General features: G+C 38.3%; 2 protein-coding genes across 2 annotated transcripts in view; both read right to left on the bottom strand.

Annotated features, from left to right (window-relative positions):
* elk1 (ETS transcription factor ELK1) overlaps window positions 1-7,172 on the bottom strand; it is a 33,293-nt gene extending 26,121 nt beyond the window's left edge. The window contains exon 1 of the mRNA XM_079678185.1: window positions 6,161-7,172. Coding sequence (XP_079534311.1) covers window positions 6,161-6,185 — 25 coding nt within the window. The 5' untranslated portion in view covers window positions 6,186-7,172. The remainder of the gene's footprint in view (window positions 1-6,160) is intronic.
* A 4,064-nt stretch (window positions 7,173-11,236) lies between these two features.
* On the bottom strand, window positions 11,237-14,949 carry uxt (ubiquitously-expressed, prefoldin-like chaperone). Its single transcript, XM_079674804.1, has 6 exons — window positions 14,126-14,949; window positions 13,911-13,992; window positions 13,398-13,465; window positions 13,192-13,299; window positions 12,944-13,007; window positions 11,237-11,831 (listed from the first exon to the last, which is right to left on the bottom strand). The coding sequence occupies exons 1-6, from the start codon at window positions 14,227-14,229 to the stop codon at window positions 11,769-11,771; spliced, it is 489 nt and encodes a 162-aa protein (XP_079530930.1). The 5' UTR covers window positions 14,230-14,949; the 3' UTR covers window positions 11,237-11,768.
* Window positions 14,950-15,815: the final 866 nt, after the last annotated feature.

The raw sequence follows: 15,815 nt of genomic DNA, 5'->3' as shown, positions 1-15,815 counted from the left end.
TACATACTGATATACACCTGAACATCAGCAGGAGAGGACTCTTTAAAGTAGAGACACTACATACTGATATACACCTGAACATCAGCAGGAGAGGACTCTTTAAAGTAGAGACACTACATACTGATATACACCTGAACATCAGCAGGAGAGGACTCTTTAAAGTAGAGACACTACATACTGATATACACCTGAAGGTTAGCTGAATGTCCTCCTAAATTCTTGAAATAAGTGTACATTTTTGCATTTTTTTTCTCTCATCTCTCCTTTGTTAACTTACCTATAAGACCTAAGAAGACCATAAATAAAACACACACACACTAAATGAACCACTCTCCTGAGAAGGTCACACTAAACAGATTACAGGGAGAGATGCTAATGAAGCTCATTACCATCGGCTGACCTGTTACACAACTACCCCATCCAACACCTTAGAAACCATCGCCATGGTGAGAGACCTTTCATCAATGGTAACCAAGGGAGAGGACTTCACCCAAACACAGAGAGAGAGAGAGATGTGAAGAGGTGCCCTGCTTAAAGGCACTTCAAAACAACTACTGATGCTCTCTGTTAGACCAGGATGACTCAATTACGATGCAGCCTGAATATCAGCTAAAGAGATGAAGTGTGTATTAAATATATGTAGTTTCTATCGATGCAGGTGTTTCTTAAACTACTGCCTGTGGACCACCTTTGGTAATTCAGTCGGAGTTATTTAATAGGAAAAAAACTATTTTTGAGTAAATGTGAGCACCGGATTTTCCTTCCCTTTCTAGCAAAAACATATACAAAATTAAAAGTACATTTTATTAAGATTTGTGTTCGCTTTGCTAACATTTGAATCCCATTGTTGTTCTGCCTTTTTATTTTGTATTTCTTCTAATAAGACGTTCATTCGTGCCACACACAGAATACACAGTATGTAGATTGCTGCTTATACTGCGAAATCAAACTCTACAAGGCATGGAGAGGGTAAATAACTTCATACGAAATGTTGGCGCATTTTACACATTTTTGGACCGAATGATTTAAATGAAGGCTATAAAAGCGTTCATCCTGGATAGCCTATTCATAGCTCAAAGAATAAAGAATACACGATATTACAGAATTCTCTTTTTCAATGTAAGTCAATGTGGAAAAGTATTTTTAAGTTGATACTAATGTGACTCAATCCTTCACATACCACATGAAAGATGGCCACCAAATTGCACTACATGGACATTTTTTCATTTTTCTCATGCATGATGTCAATGGTCCTAAACCTAGTTGTAAAAATGTAAATTGGTATGAAAGCCAGCGATTGATTTGAAAACCATGGGAACCATACAAAGCCTCACATTGTATGATTTCATGAGCCTGTCAAAACCAACAGAGCCACACTAGAATGAGTCAGAAATGATGATCAGATGGATGGTTATTAATAGTTTCTACGCCTTAATCAATCAATCTCAGCTCTGACAGCTACTGGATCTGAGTGACAGTCTGTCGTTGTGTTAAACAAATGGTTCAGCCTCTTCAGTGAGGACACAGTAAAAGTAAAAGCGTCAGATGAAGGTTTCACACACACACACACACACACACACACACACACACACACACACACACACACACACACACACACACACACACACACACACACACACACACACACACACACACACACACACACACACACACACACACACACACACACACACACACACACACACACACACACACACACACACACACACACACACATCTCCGTCCCTCGGGTGTCTCTAGAACAAAAGGTAGTGTGTTTACGGTTTATTTCCACAGCGACTTTACTAAGCTTCTCGCTGCTTTTCACCCCAGATTGATTCACCTCACACTGAGAACTGACCAGCAGAACAATCACAGACACAAGCAACAGCAATAATGTGGAAAAGAAACACACAAAAACATGTAGTTTCTGGTCTCCAAATACTGTACATCTGAGATGAAATACATTTTAAGTGAATACAGCCCGATTACACGCCTCTATAATGATTGAACTCACGTAAGCATACAACCTCTATGGACAGAATGAAACACTAAAGTAAGAGTTGGAGAATTGTGTTAGAGACTTTTAGATACTTACTTCCAAGACCCTGCAGACACCATGTTATAACTTTCCCGTTAGCCTCAATTGAACTTTGTGCTATTTAGAAAATGTTAGGAGGCTTATACGCTAAAATTGGAACGGTAAACACAATTGTGAGCACAATAGTTTTTCATTGGGCCCATTTCAAATTGGACATTTTTTTTATATTCTACTATGATACTGATATTGTTGGTTAGTATGTTTCTATAAATGTAACTTAGGTATGTACTTATCCTTTTTTCTCTTGTTACCTAATCTATAATTTAAAATAAACCAGAGTTCACCTTTCGACCTTGAACTCTCAGGAAAATATTGTGCTTCTAAATCTGAACCTAAAGCTTTAAACAATATCGTGAACATTAAGATATTTTTGAATTGTTTATAAGAAGCAGAGGGAAATGGAGACAAAGACCGAGAGGAAAGTCCAAACCACTTTCTCAACCATAGAAGAAGAGTGTGGTTTCCCAACCACGTCCTGTTGCACCGCGGTTTCTCTACTTCCTGACATCCCCCCGTCAGTCAAATCTCAACAACAGACAGAAGACACTAGAGATGTTGACGCTGTCATCCAAAGTGACTTACAATTAGTTTAATCAACCATAAGGACTCAAATTCAGAAGAGCAAGAATCATGCTAATACATTAACTTCCATCAGGTCAAACCAGGTTATGTGGGAGTACATGAGCTTCAAATGGGCCAAACCATTTTATGTGCGAGTACATTAGCTACAAATGGGCCGAACCATTTTAAGTGCGAGTACATGAGCTTCAAATGGGCCAAACCATTTTATGTGCGAGTACATTAGCTACAAATGGGCCGAACCATTTTAAGTGCGAGTACATAAGCTACAAATGGGCCACACCATTTTAAGTGCGAGTACATTAGCTACAAATGGGCCGAACCATTTTAAGTGCGAGTACATAAGCTACAAATGGGCCACACCATTTTAAGTGCGAGTACATTAGCTACAAATGGGCCGAACCATTTTAAGTGCGAGTAAATGAGCTTCAAATGGACCGAACCATTTTATGTGCGAGTACATTAGCTACAAATGGGCCGAACCATTTTAAGTGCGAGTACATAAGCTACAAATGGGCCAAACCATTTTAAGTGCGAGTACATGAGCTCCAAATGGGCCGAACCATTTTAAGTGCCAAAATGTTTGCTTCAAATACATTTCTAAAATTTTAAATTAACCTTTTAAGTGACAATTCAAATAGTCCAAACCATTTTAAGTGGTAGAACATTAGCTTCAAGTAATCCAAACTATTTAAAAAATGCTAACGGATGTTTAAATGAATTCAAATACTCCTGTAATACAGCAGTAATACTTCTATAATACTGCTGAAAGCACCAACCCCACTGTGGCTTAGCCCCTCGACACACTTCCCGTCAGAAACATTGTCACATCGCTCAAACATTAATCAAACACTCGGTATCCCAGTGCGTCAGTGTTGCCACGCCAACGGGTGAATATATCATCACTGACTTCCAGCTGATGTCTCCATTAAGACATTGAGCATCACGTCTGTCATGAGGTCCTTTCTTATGAATTACTTTGAGCAAATATGATCTTGTTTTACATCCTGCTAATAAGATATCGATATGAACTCCTTATGGTAAATAGACTGTACTTATACAGTGCTTCATCAGGTATTTTCTACCCCTCACAGCACTTTACATACTACGAGTCATTCACACCTCATTGCTAAAGGGAAGCTAACATTTTTGTTTTGCATACTCAGGGTTCAACAGGTGGTATGAAAAGTGGGTTGAATATATTGAATTAAATTAGCACCTGTCATCTGCCAAATAAAAGGAAACATCTGAGCTGTGAAATTTTTTAATTTTTAATTTTAAAGCAATTCCTTGTTTGAACAATAGTCAGGGATTAAGGTTACATGATATACATTCTACTTTCTGGGACTACTACACCCATTGAAAAGTGTCCAACAGGAGTTTTCAAGTGGCAGGGATAAAGAAAAGGTGAGTAGAAAATGTTTAGTGAGCAGCTGCAGTGGAATTTTTTTTATTTCAGACTGTTTCAATCGTTCCTGGTACTGAATGAACGACTATATTTGAAATGTTCACCAGATGAATTTCACAAGATGTGCTCTCTTTGTAAATAAATAATAAATCTAGAAATGTTGGCGTGATATGGTGGAGTGCATCTGAATTCAAACATCTCTCTGAAGAGTTTTATACAGCTGCATTTCTTTTTACATCCACGTCTACCAACAACTACCCGAGCCAGCTCTGGTCTTTTGATTAATTAAAGAACATTGTTGATATACAGTAGGTGGTTCCCTTTGAAAGCGGAACCGGCATTTCCTTCACAACCTACAACCCTGTAATAAAATGATGTTCTGTCTGACAGACATCTCTTTAGACGCATTTGAGTTATTTTGCATTTTGAGTCCTGAAATGTGACTATTGTGCATCTCGATGTGGAAACGATATATTGGCATCACTACTAGCTGAAGGGAACGGCAGTTAACGCTGCATAAATTATGATTTAGCCTCGTGGGTAGCAGTCAATTTCTTACCAATAGCTCTTAATGTAACTTGGTTTAAGTCACTGCATTCCCAACACAAACACTATGGTTGAATTTCAGTCTGCATGCACACTTTTTCAGCCCTCAACTGTTGAAACAGAGCTGCTAATATCTGAAGCGCGTCACATTCGGATTCTGTTGATAATGTAAGTTTCACTTCTTAATCTCTTGTTAACAGGTGTGTGTTTGAGAAGTTGTTGAATGGAAAGAGAAGAAGGAATTCTAGGGATGTCCCGATCACCTTTTTTTGCTCCCGATCCGATTGCGATCATTGGATTTTGACAATTTGCCGATACCGATTTTTCCCGATCCGATCTTTACGCAATGCATTCAAGTTGTCCCTTAAAGTTATTTTTTTATTTAAATTGGATATTCTATCCAACATGTATATAGCTTCTTTTTTCACAGCAGCATTGGATCAGTTCAGTTGTGCAGCATTGGATCAAAACAAAATAAAGCTTATCAGTACTCGTTAGCTTACTGCTACAATTAGACACTGCGCCCACTCTGTTGCCAGATTTGAGAGAAATAAGCAACCAGGTCTATGAAAACAAGCCCCAAAGAAGCAACACATACATGATGTTGTGTCATTTGAAACCAAAACTAAGGCCTCAGGATGACTTTAAGACTTGAACATGGTCATTTTTGTTTTGTAACATTGAATACAAAATTTAAAAAAAGTAATTATATAAAAAAAAAAAATCCCGATCCCTGATTTGCAATAAGTGACGCCACATTTCCATCCTTAGACTGTCTTAGGGGGGAAACCTTTATTGTAATTAAGCGACAGTGTGCAGTAAATCTCTCTTCTCTTAACTATAATCATTCTGGCATACAGAGCACCTTTGTGTTGGGATCCCGCCCGCCCCTGTTAGGGATTGTTTTCTCATGATTTACCGGCTCTCCGCCCCGTCTCTTTGATGTGAGGCTCCCCAACTTCCTTCCTCACTCCCTGAAGGGTCATCTGGTTTTCCCCATGTTTCTCCAAGAGTAGGAGATGGGGATATGACTCCAATGAAATGAATAAAATAACAGATTTCTGTGGGTTTGGATTGTTGGAAAGATTTTTGAGATAACGAAACCACAAAACCCAACTAAATTTAAAACGAGGGTCTAGTATTTTACAGACATTTTGATATGTACATTTAACTTGTTATACCTTTCAGTGAGAAAAGAGATCATTACAACCTAAAGACACTTTCTCTAATGCACTTGGCTCAGTGAAGGGAGCTCACAGGGGGCAAGTTTACACACGCTGCCACACACACACACACACACACACAGGCCTCAGCAGCTTTCACACACCTGTTGCAACGCTTTAGCTGCAGCTTCTTCCCTCCAAACTGCACAGAAACACACGCATGGTTTCCACACACACACACACACACACACACACACACACACACACACACACACACACACACACACACACACACACACCCCCACACACACACACACACACACACACACACACACACACACACACACACACAGCATCTCTTACCGTTTATCAGCGGGTTTGAATCCATCTCCAGTGAAATGTTGTATCTCTCTTGCAGATTGTCTCCCAGCAGCAGACTCAGACCTCCTGCATGCTGTTCTTGTTGTTGTTTATCTGTCTGTCTCTCTCAGACTGTCTGTCTGTGTGATGGGGGGTCTGTCTGTTTACAGCTGTCAGAGCCAGGCTGAGGAGGAGGCGACGTTCATCAGCTTCTTCCCCAACCTGCTGGCGTTATGTAACCGCAGAGAGCTGTTGCCGCTGCCAGGCTCCAGAGCCTCCATGCTAACAACACCTTACCGACGGCACGAATAAATTAAAAAGTTCAGCTCAGCCCCAGAAACACAAAAACACTCCGCCAGAAACAGACATTAAAGACACCATCAACAGGCGTGTTAACAGCTTTTAGCCCAACATAACTTAATGCTACATCATATTATCATCATAATACATGTCTAATACGTTTGTGTGTGTATACAAATATGAGTTATTTTGATTCCTCCCTCTGCTGTCAGTGGATGTTTTGACAAACGCTAATAGGAGCTAATTAGCTAACTAGCACTGCTAACACTGCCAGGCTTATTTTTTCCTTTGTTTCAAACTAAAAACGTGTTCTTTTTATCTTATCATAATATTCCGTTAAAGTCGATATTAAACGATTCATTCTTAATAAAGTTTCTCCCAAGTTAAGGGTTATTTTTCTGGGGGCTGAGGCTGTTAGCCTAGCGTGCTAACTAGCCTAGCTTAGCTTAGCTTAGAGACAGCCCCCGCCCTCCTGCTGGTGCGTCAGCCCCGAAACAGCGCTCTCTATTGCGGACTGGAGTTCACCAGAAACCGCCCTCACGCCACGGAGGAAATGTCGTTTGAAAAATAAAATAAATGATATATATAAAACAGTTTTTCAAGCGGTTTGACGGCCTGTAGTGTCCGTCTCCTCGGAGTGTTTTCCTGGTTTCTTCCTGTTTGTTTTGACTAACGCCTCCTCACTACTTTTCTCCACTGTCAGGTTAACCCCCGTTCAAGAAAACACACTTCCGGTGATCGTTTTCCAAATAAAAGAGATGTATTTACCAGGCCAAGTCATAGCTTGTATAAAGGGAAATTGTACATGAATCTACATTGCTTGGTCATTTACAACACTTAGCTTATTGTATTTATTTAACACAATCTGCAGTTGTGTTTTATTATTTTAAGTCTTATATTTGTGTTGCATTGTTGGAGGAGCCTGGGACAAAAGATGTGCATTGTCATATCTACACTGTAGCTAGCTACTATGCATATAAGGCCTTTGAATCCTTTTGAATGTAATTACAGTTTTCACCCCAATGTACCAGAAATTAATTTTCATTTGCAGTAACCTGGGCAGATTATGGGTTGCCCAATCTTACTATACTTGAGTTTGCAGTCCACAAAACCACATAATACAACATATTGGGGTTACAATAAGGTGCACCACAATATGATACAACATAGAACAATATTGATAATAATACCCTCGATTTATCAAGTGCTTTATTGAGTGCTCAAAGACGCCTTACACTATTAAAAGCTAGTCTAAAAAGGTGAGTCTTGGTCAGTGTTTTGAAGGTGGGGAGGTCAGTACAGTCTCTGATCTGTTGTGGGAGAATAGACAGGAGGTTGGCTTCTGATGATTGAAGGCTGTGGGAGGGGGCTTGGTGATGGAGAAGTTCAGTGAGGTGGTGGTGGGGGGCACTGATGGTGATGAAAGCTGGTTCGAGGGGCCCCCAGTGACTTTTTGCCTAGGGTCCCCCACAGACTCTAGAATCGCCACTGTGCATATGTCATACATTACAAAAGAGAATAAGATCAGATGAGATCAGTAATTACCATTATACTGCTGTGCAGGACAACAATAGAAAACAAATAACGATGGATTAAAACATCGTGAAAAAAGGCTTGATAATATAAAAGAAGGTCAACAAAATAAGAAGAGGACAAGACAGCCAGAAAAACTAATGTAAAAAGCTGGTGGCCGTGGAGGATAATCTACCATAACCATTGCTGTTGGATATATGATGTGAATGTTTATTGTTAATTATGAGGGGCCGTACAGGCCGTAATTCATACTGGTCCTCTCACACACATACATTGTCCTTTTACATACATATATTTTCACTCTCACACACATATATATTTAGACTCACACATTCATATATTGTCACTCACATATTTATACATTTTTCACTCACACATACATACATTTTGCTCTCATATTCATACATTGTAACGCTCATTTTTATACATTTTGCTCTCATGCACATTCATTCAATGTTTACATTTAATATTATAAATAATATATGCATGTCTGAAGACAATATATGTATGCAAGAGAAGAATGTATGCATGTCTGAAGACAATATATGTATGCAAGAGAAGAATGTATGTGTGTGAGAGAACCAGTATGAATTATGGCCTGTATGGCCCCTCATATATAATTGCATTTTACATATAACTTTGAGCACTGTTTAACTTGAGCTACTTGTTTTAATGCATATTTTAACATGAACATTGTATTAAGGAGCCTGAGATCTATGGCTTTCATTCCAGCAGTTGTAATTGTTACGTAAAATAATAATAATAATAATAATAATAATAAACTTGAACAGGCGACTGCAATCAAAAGTAAAAGAAACTGCAAAAAGGATTCAAAATCTCCATCTCTAAATCAAACTTTCCCTATATATCTTTTTATTTTTCTGTACACACGCAAATATCTGGGTTCAAAAACAATTTCAATAAGAAATTACGTTTTTTTATTTTTGAAGGAAAATAGCAACTTCCGGTATATTGACTGAAACTTGACGCAGCGTGTGTTTCTGCAGCAGTAGGGCAGTGACGTCATCACGACAGGATGATCTGCTGCCGAGGAGCCGCTGAGCAAGCCACCGAACCAACAAGTGTTTCAAAATTAACGTTGTGCCATGTATTATAACGTGTTTACATTAATTAACAGAAAAATTATATATGAGATATATATATACTTAGATACTCAATGAAGCATTTGGGTTCATTTGAAATGTTAAAGCCGTCACTTTGGGGTCTTCAGTGTTTTTAATAAGTGGAATTAAAGGAGATGGAGGAGCTTAATTGATCATGTTGTGGATGCTTTGATTAAGCTTCAGGGATATGACATGAGTGAGTCCTATTTTGAAAATGTTTGCTGAGATGTTTTTATGGTCTGTTTTACGTAGTTTGTCAGACATGTTGTTAATGTGCTGCTGCTGCTGCGCGTCTTGGCCGACCCCAATCCATATTTTGTAGAAATCTCAATGAAGCTTTTCCTGGTTAATTTGGCTACAATTTAAATTATGTTAATAAATGAACTGCCCAATAAAAACAGTGTCAGCAGTGAATCAGCTGCAGTCCTCTGTCAGCGTCACATTTTCCTACCAAACAGGAGGTGTGTGTATCTGTGTGCCTATTTCAGGAGTCATCTCTCAGCTTCTTCTTTCTCCCGTTTGGCATCCAGTTTCCATGGCAACAGGCTCATTGTTGTTGATGTAGTGTGCTTGTATTACAATACAAGCCATTCTTCTTTTGACGTTTATATGTAAGCTCCGTAGGCTAGTGTAATCTTTCAAAGTGTTGCTTGTATCATTCAAATAATGTACAATTGTTTTATATTTAAGTCTGATTTTTAATTTTAAGTGTTTTTGCTCTTTCTTTCTGAAGAGTGGAACAATTGTAGATAAAAAACTAACTTAACCTTCTTAAAAACAGAGAGGTTAGTTAACAACAGAGGGTTTTCACATATCCACACACCAACATAAAATCATAGTAAATCTGAATTGAAAACATAACATTTTAACCCCTGAATAAAATAAAAAACAGACAAGTTACTCAAGATATTGCTTCATTTCAAAGGGTCAAAAAGGTTGTGAGTATTTGAGGTCGTCTCCAACAATACTTTGCTTCAGATTTCCTTTAGTGTAAATCCTTATTTTTTTAACTAAACTGGAATAAAAAAATCTGGCTATTCACAAATGTGCGGAACAATTGTGTAATTTGACAGTTTTTTTAGGTTTCACCAAACATCCACACTGTGAACATAGATGATAACATATATGAACATAAGTGCTGCAAACAAAAACAATCATACATTAAAGAGCAACTTGCAGGTTAGAGCCCCCAGTGAATAAATGTGTAGGAAAATGATGTATACACTAGATTTGCAAAAAAATAAATATATATATACACCACAGTAACATCTGGCATCGTTTTTGTAAGATATTTTTACTCCCGCATAAAAACGCGTGTGACGTCACATGGGGGAGAGCGGCCGGTCTAACGTATTAATAAACATGGATCACAATGCTAGTTTTGACACAGAAGAGGTTGAAAATATATATTCGTATGCATGACGGACCACAACCTTATAATTATGAGCCTGCTAGGCACACACACACATACACACACTTCATTAATACACTGTATATTGTAGAAATTAATGTAATGTTTAGTTATAAGAAACAGTCTGTATGAAAATCTGTGACAAAAATGTGTATATGTATTAGATAGCTAGATATATACGTTATTAATCCCACATTGGACATATAACACTAGAGTATTTAAATAATACTCAAAACAAAGAAAATATTGAATAAATGTACTACTCTACGATATACAGTCTACCAGGAGCAGCCAAGGATTAGAAGAGATAACGGCCATCGGAGAGCTCACTAAATCACAACCGCTCAAACCAACTACCAACAACACCGCGAACTGGGCATAGAAGGAGTCCGAGAAAGTTGCTCCCCCATGTGACGTGTTTGACCTGAATTCCTGCCCTTATGTCCCGTAAAACATGAAATCCTGCCTTCACTTTTTTAATTGTGGTTTTCAAGGCAAGGTTAAGCATACATTGAGTAAAAAAAAAAAACCTGCAAGTTGCTCTTTAAGTCACTTCCTGCAACACTGTTTTGAATGAATGACCTGACTTTTGAGAACACAAGACAGGGACATTTTCACCCAAAAATAATCTACTTTTAGATTCATTCAGACCGGATTTACGTGTGTAGATGAGGTGTACTGAAAAGAGACATTAGCAGAGCAAGACACGGAAAAAATGTACATGTTTATTAGCCTATATTTCCTATATTTAGTCAAAGTGTCTCCACAATAAGTATTCTGAATTTTTTTTGGCAACTCCTGTTCAAAGAGCACCTATATATGTACAAATAACATCACTTGATTACTTTGATACTGAGGAAGCAGCATCTTAATAAAGTAGATTAATAGGCATTTATTCAGAAATAAGGAAATCCTAGGTAAGTGTATAAATCACACTCGTTGACATCAATGTGTTTAACGTCTTCACATTTCACAGTTTTGAACAATACGAGTGAGATGAATTACTTTTAATTCACTTCCTGCAGGATCTTTGCCACCTCTCTGTTGAGTGTCCATGTTTATTCTTGTACTATATACCATAATAACATTTCACCATGGTTGCAATGCCCTGAACGAAGAGTTAATTAAAGTGGAGGGTTCACTCTCATCCTCTGGTGTGTGTCTGTGGAACAGCAGCAGCCACGTTATATGATGTGTTTGTTTATCTGAAAGTCCTCTGGTTGTTCAACATCCGATAATAGATCTAATGAATTTCTCTCCTTGTGTCTTCTGGTTCGTCCGACAGTCCCTGAAGCTCCCTGAGACCCTGAAGAGGAGGAAGAGAAGAAGCCAATCAGAGACTTGAACACTACACAAACAACATATTTTCGATTTCTAAAAGGAATTAAATATCAGAACCAGAGGTCGCGTTAAACTAATATTTTCCGTCTATGACAGATTTTTTTTTACAACAATGACGGAAAATTCTGAAAGCAGTCCGTCATTTTGACAGATTAGAACAAACTCGGAACAGTGCCAAAGCTTCCCCGCAGCGAGGCTCCGGTGTTATACATTACATGTCACTGGTTAGACGCTTTTATACCGTTTCCAGACCTAACTTTGCCGACATTGAAGTATTGAAGTAAGTAAGTGTCTGTCTGTCTGTCTGCCTGTCTGTCTGTGTGTGTGTGTCTGTCTGTCTGTCTGCCTGCCTGTCTGTCTGTCTGTCTGTCTGTCTGTCTGTCTGTCTGTCTGTGTGTGTCTGTGTATCTGTCTGTCTGTCTGTCTGTCTGTGTGTGTCTGTGTGTCTGTGTGTCTGTGTATCTGTCTGTCTGTCTGTCTGTCTTTGTGTGTGTGTGTATCTGTCTGTCTGTCTGTCTGTCTGTCTGTCTGTCTGTCTGTCTGTCTGTCTGTCTGTCTGTCTGTCTGTCTGTCTGTCTGTCTGTCTGTCTGAACAAACATAGTCAAATGTTGCAATATTTTGTGGCTAGTATTTCTGAATAATATTATTAAAAGAACAGAGAATATAAGAAGAAATATTGGTGAAATGAACCAAAACATATATGTACTATGTCCTAAAAGTTTCAGGAAAATATCTTAAACAAACATCTTGGTAAATGATCAAAAGGATAGAAGTAAAATATTCAAAAGATATTTGTAACATTAAAAAAAATATTGGTAAAAAATCTTTAAAATAATAATAAAATACCTGGAAAAATATAGTTAAAGAATTCATATAAACTTAAGTTAATTTTTATATAACGTTACAAATAAGACAAACTTTTTTCTATAGTGAAAGATACTGATATCACTGTGACAACTTCCACCTTCGGATAAAAGAGTGGCATTTCTTATAATTTGTTTCATATTCACTATCATCCACGAGGGACAGTCATAGCATGGTAGATTAATAATGAATTGCATATATAACACACTGACCTCCAGCACCATGCGGATGTGAGCTTTAATCTTAGCCGAGTCTTTGGTGAGCTGGTCTGTGAAGCTGAAACACAAAGCGTTAGCACAGTTAGCATCTCTCATTCACAACAATAACCACAACTAGCATCAAGCTAACTCGTTTTCCTGAAGTCAGTTTTTCTTCATCAAACTCACTAAAATGTAACGAGATACAGATATTTGAATAAGAAGCATGGTTTATGTTTTCTGTGAGATGAAGGTGAACTGACGCTGTGAGCTGACTCGTCTTCTTCTCGATGAATCGCAGGGCTTCGTCGTGGGTCATCTCCAAAAAGAAGCCGAAACCGACCGCCACAAAGATCTTAGACGAGTCCTCCCTGACAGAAGAAGAAGAGTGAAGTCAGAGTCCTGTTCATACAGTTTGTGATTGGTCAGTATCGATAGGGACTTTTAGAGTTGTCGATCGGCTTCTTACACTTCGGCCTGGACGAAGAAGTTACAGCCGAGATCAACATCTGTCTTCAGCTTCTGACAACCTGTATCCTACACACACACACACACACACACACACACACACACACACACACACACACACACACACACACACACACACACACACACACACACACACACACACACACACACACACACACACACACACACACACACACACACACACACACACACACACACACACACACACACACACACACACAGTTTAGTAAGACTGTATATAGTAGAGTAGTACATGTATTCAATATGTTCTTTGTATTGGATATTATTTTAGATACTCTAGTGTTATATGTCCAATGTGGGATTAATAACGTATCTATATATCTAGCTATCTAATACATAAACACATTTTTGTCACAGATTTCAAACAGACTGTTTCTTATAACAAAAAAATACAATAATTTCTACAATATACAGTGTACTAATGAAGTGTGTGTGTGTGTGTGTGTGTGTGCGCGTGTGTGTGTGTGTGTACCTCCAGACTCTGTATGGTGTTCTTCAGCTGCAGATACTGAGAGATCTTCTCATAAACCGAGTCTCTCTGTTCCAACACCTTCCTGTCAAACAACACACAAACAAAACAATATACAGAATCAAAATAATGAACTGTTTCTCGGTAATTATAATATTAAGAATCCAAATGCATTAAAATCTGTATAGTATTCTTATTTATTAATGAAAGTCTCTTACTGTAAGTCTTTCTTCAGGACTTCATGAATAAAGTTTTCATACTGCAGAACCTTCGGGTCCACGTTAGCATTAGCATTAGCATTAGCATCCAGAGGTGGAGACATCTTCTTTGTCTTTCACTTTAAATCCCGCCGTAATGAAGATAAACTCCTCCGTTAACCGGCTGAATGTCTGACTACTGTAAACGTTAACGCTTTTGATTCATTACTGATCCACAAAGTGTCTGGTTAGACAGACGGACGGCATGCTGAAGTAAACACGGGTCTGCACCGGATGTGGACTCACAAATGCTTCCGGGTTTTCAAATTAAAATCCGCATGTTTTTGTTTTTTGTTGTTTCAGAAAAAGACACATCACATACATCACATCAGAGTTTATTGAATTAATTTCTGCCCTTCATAGTATTTATTTGACAGATAGTCTACAGGTTTCTATCCTTCACGGTCAACTTGTATATATTTAACTTTTTTGTTCTGTTTTATTTTTGAATGTTTATATTTTGTATTGTTTATTTTCTACTCAATGTGCACTGCATTGTTTTAACCTTAACATGCTGCTGTGTCGAGGAAAATCCCAATTTGAAATCAATAAAGTACATTTGATCTTACTATCTATCATTATTAACACACAAAACCTGAAAAAACAAAATAAAAAATAAAATGAAGGTGTATGGAAGCCAGACATTCACTCAATACTGTGTATGTCCCCCAAAATCCAAATTACATCAAAGTCGTATACATATAGTCAGGCGCTCACAGTTTTCAAAACAAATTGGTGGTTCAGATGTCTATGCTTTGGTTCTTCATGCAGGTGCTTGAGGTTCAACACCCCTGAGGAGGGGCATTTATTGTCTATATATATATATCTACATCTATATATCTATCTATCTATCTAAAACAACCAATAAACAATGGAGACATTTTGAAGAAGCAACATTTGTGGATGAAACATTTAGCTATAATATTCAAATGACTATTTTCAAATTCTGTTTTCTAATTGAAGGCCAAATGTGACGTTTTATTGTATATGTATTATATATGCTGTTATTTGCGGTACGTCCCCTTTAAGAGACTCTGGCTCCTCACAGTCGAGGCAGACATTTTTCAATGCAAGATTTTTGCCTTGCATAAATTATGTTCATGACGTAGTGCAAAAGGCCAATTTTGTGGCAATTTTGCGCGGCTTTGCAGCTCATATAGGATTCAGTTAGACACCTGAAGGATTTGTGACTATCTGAAGTGTTGCAGAAAGGGCGACGTCATTAAATATTAAGGCAGGGGAGATCCTATCATTTGCAAGCCTCCTCCTTATCAATGCAAATGCCTCTTTTGTGTGCAGCACAGCCTGTCTGGGAGCTGAGATGCATTTTTAATTATGTGTGACTGAAACAAACTGTGACAAGGACCTTGTATAAAAGCGAGGGATTACAGAGAATAAGCTGCATTTCCGCGGTAAGTTGAATATAATAACCGGAGTGTGTTCGGGGCTACACAGCCACGAGAGAGAATGAGTTTGGGTTAATATGCAATGTTCGTAATTAGCATAATTTATATATTTATGATAAAGAGAGGGAAATACATAATATTAGGTCTCTAGGCACGGGTAGAGAGGATTCCTGTCGCTTGAGCTCGCTGCTTGTCTCCTAAAAAGTGGCCGACTTTTATTGGGCAGGATGGGGGTGGGGATCCCT

Source organism: Notothenia rossii (genome assembly GCF_949606895.1).
Source record: "Notothenia rossii genome assembly, chromosome: 4".
NCBI lineage: Eukaryota > Metazoa > Chordata > Actinopteri > Perciformes > Nototheniidae > Notothenia > Notothenia rossii.
This window is presented reverse-complemented; position numbering and strand designations above follow the sequence as displayed.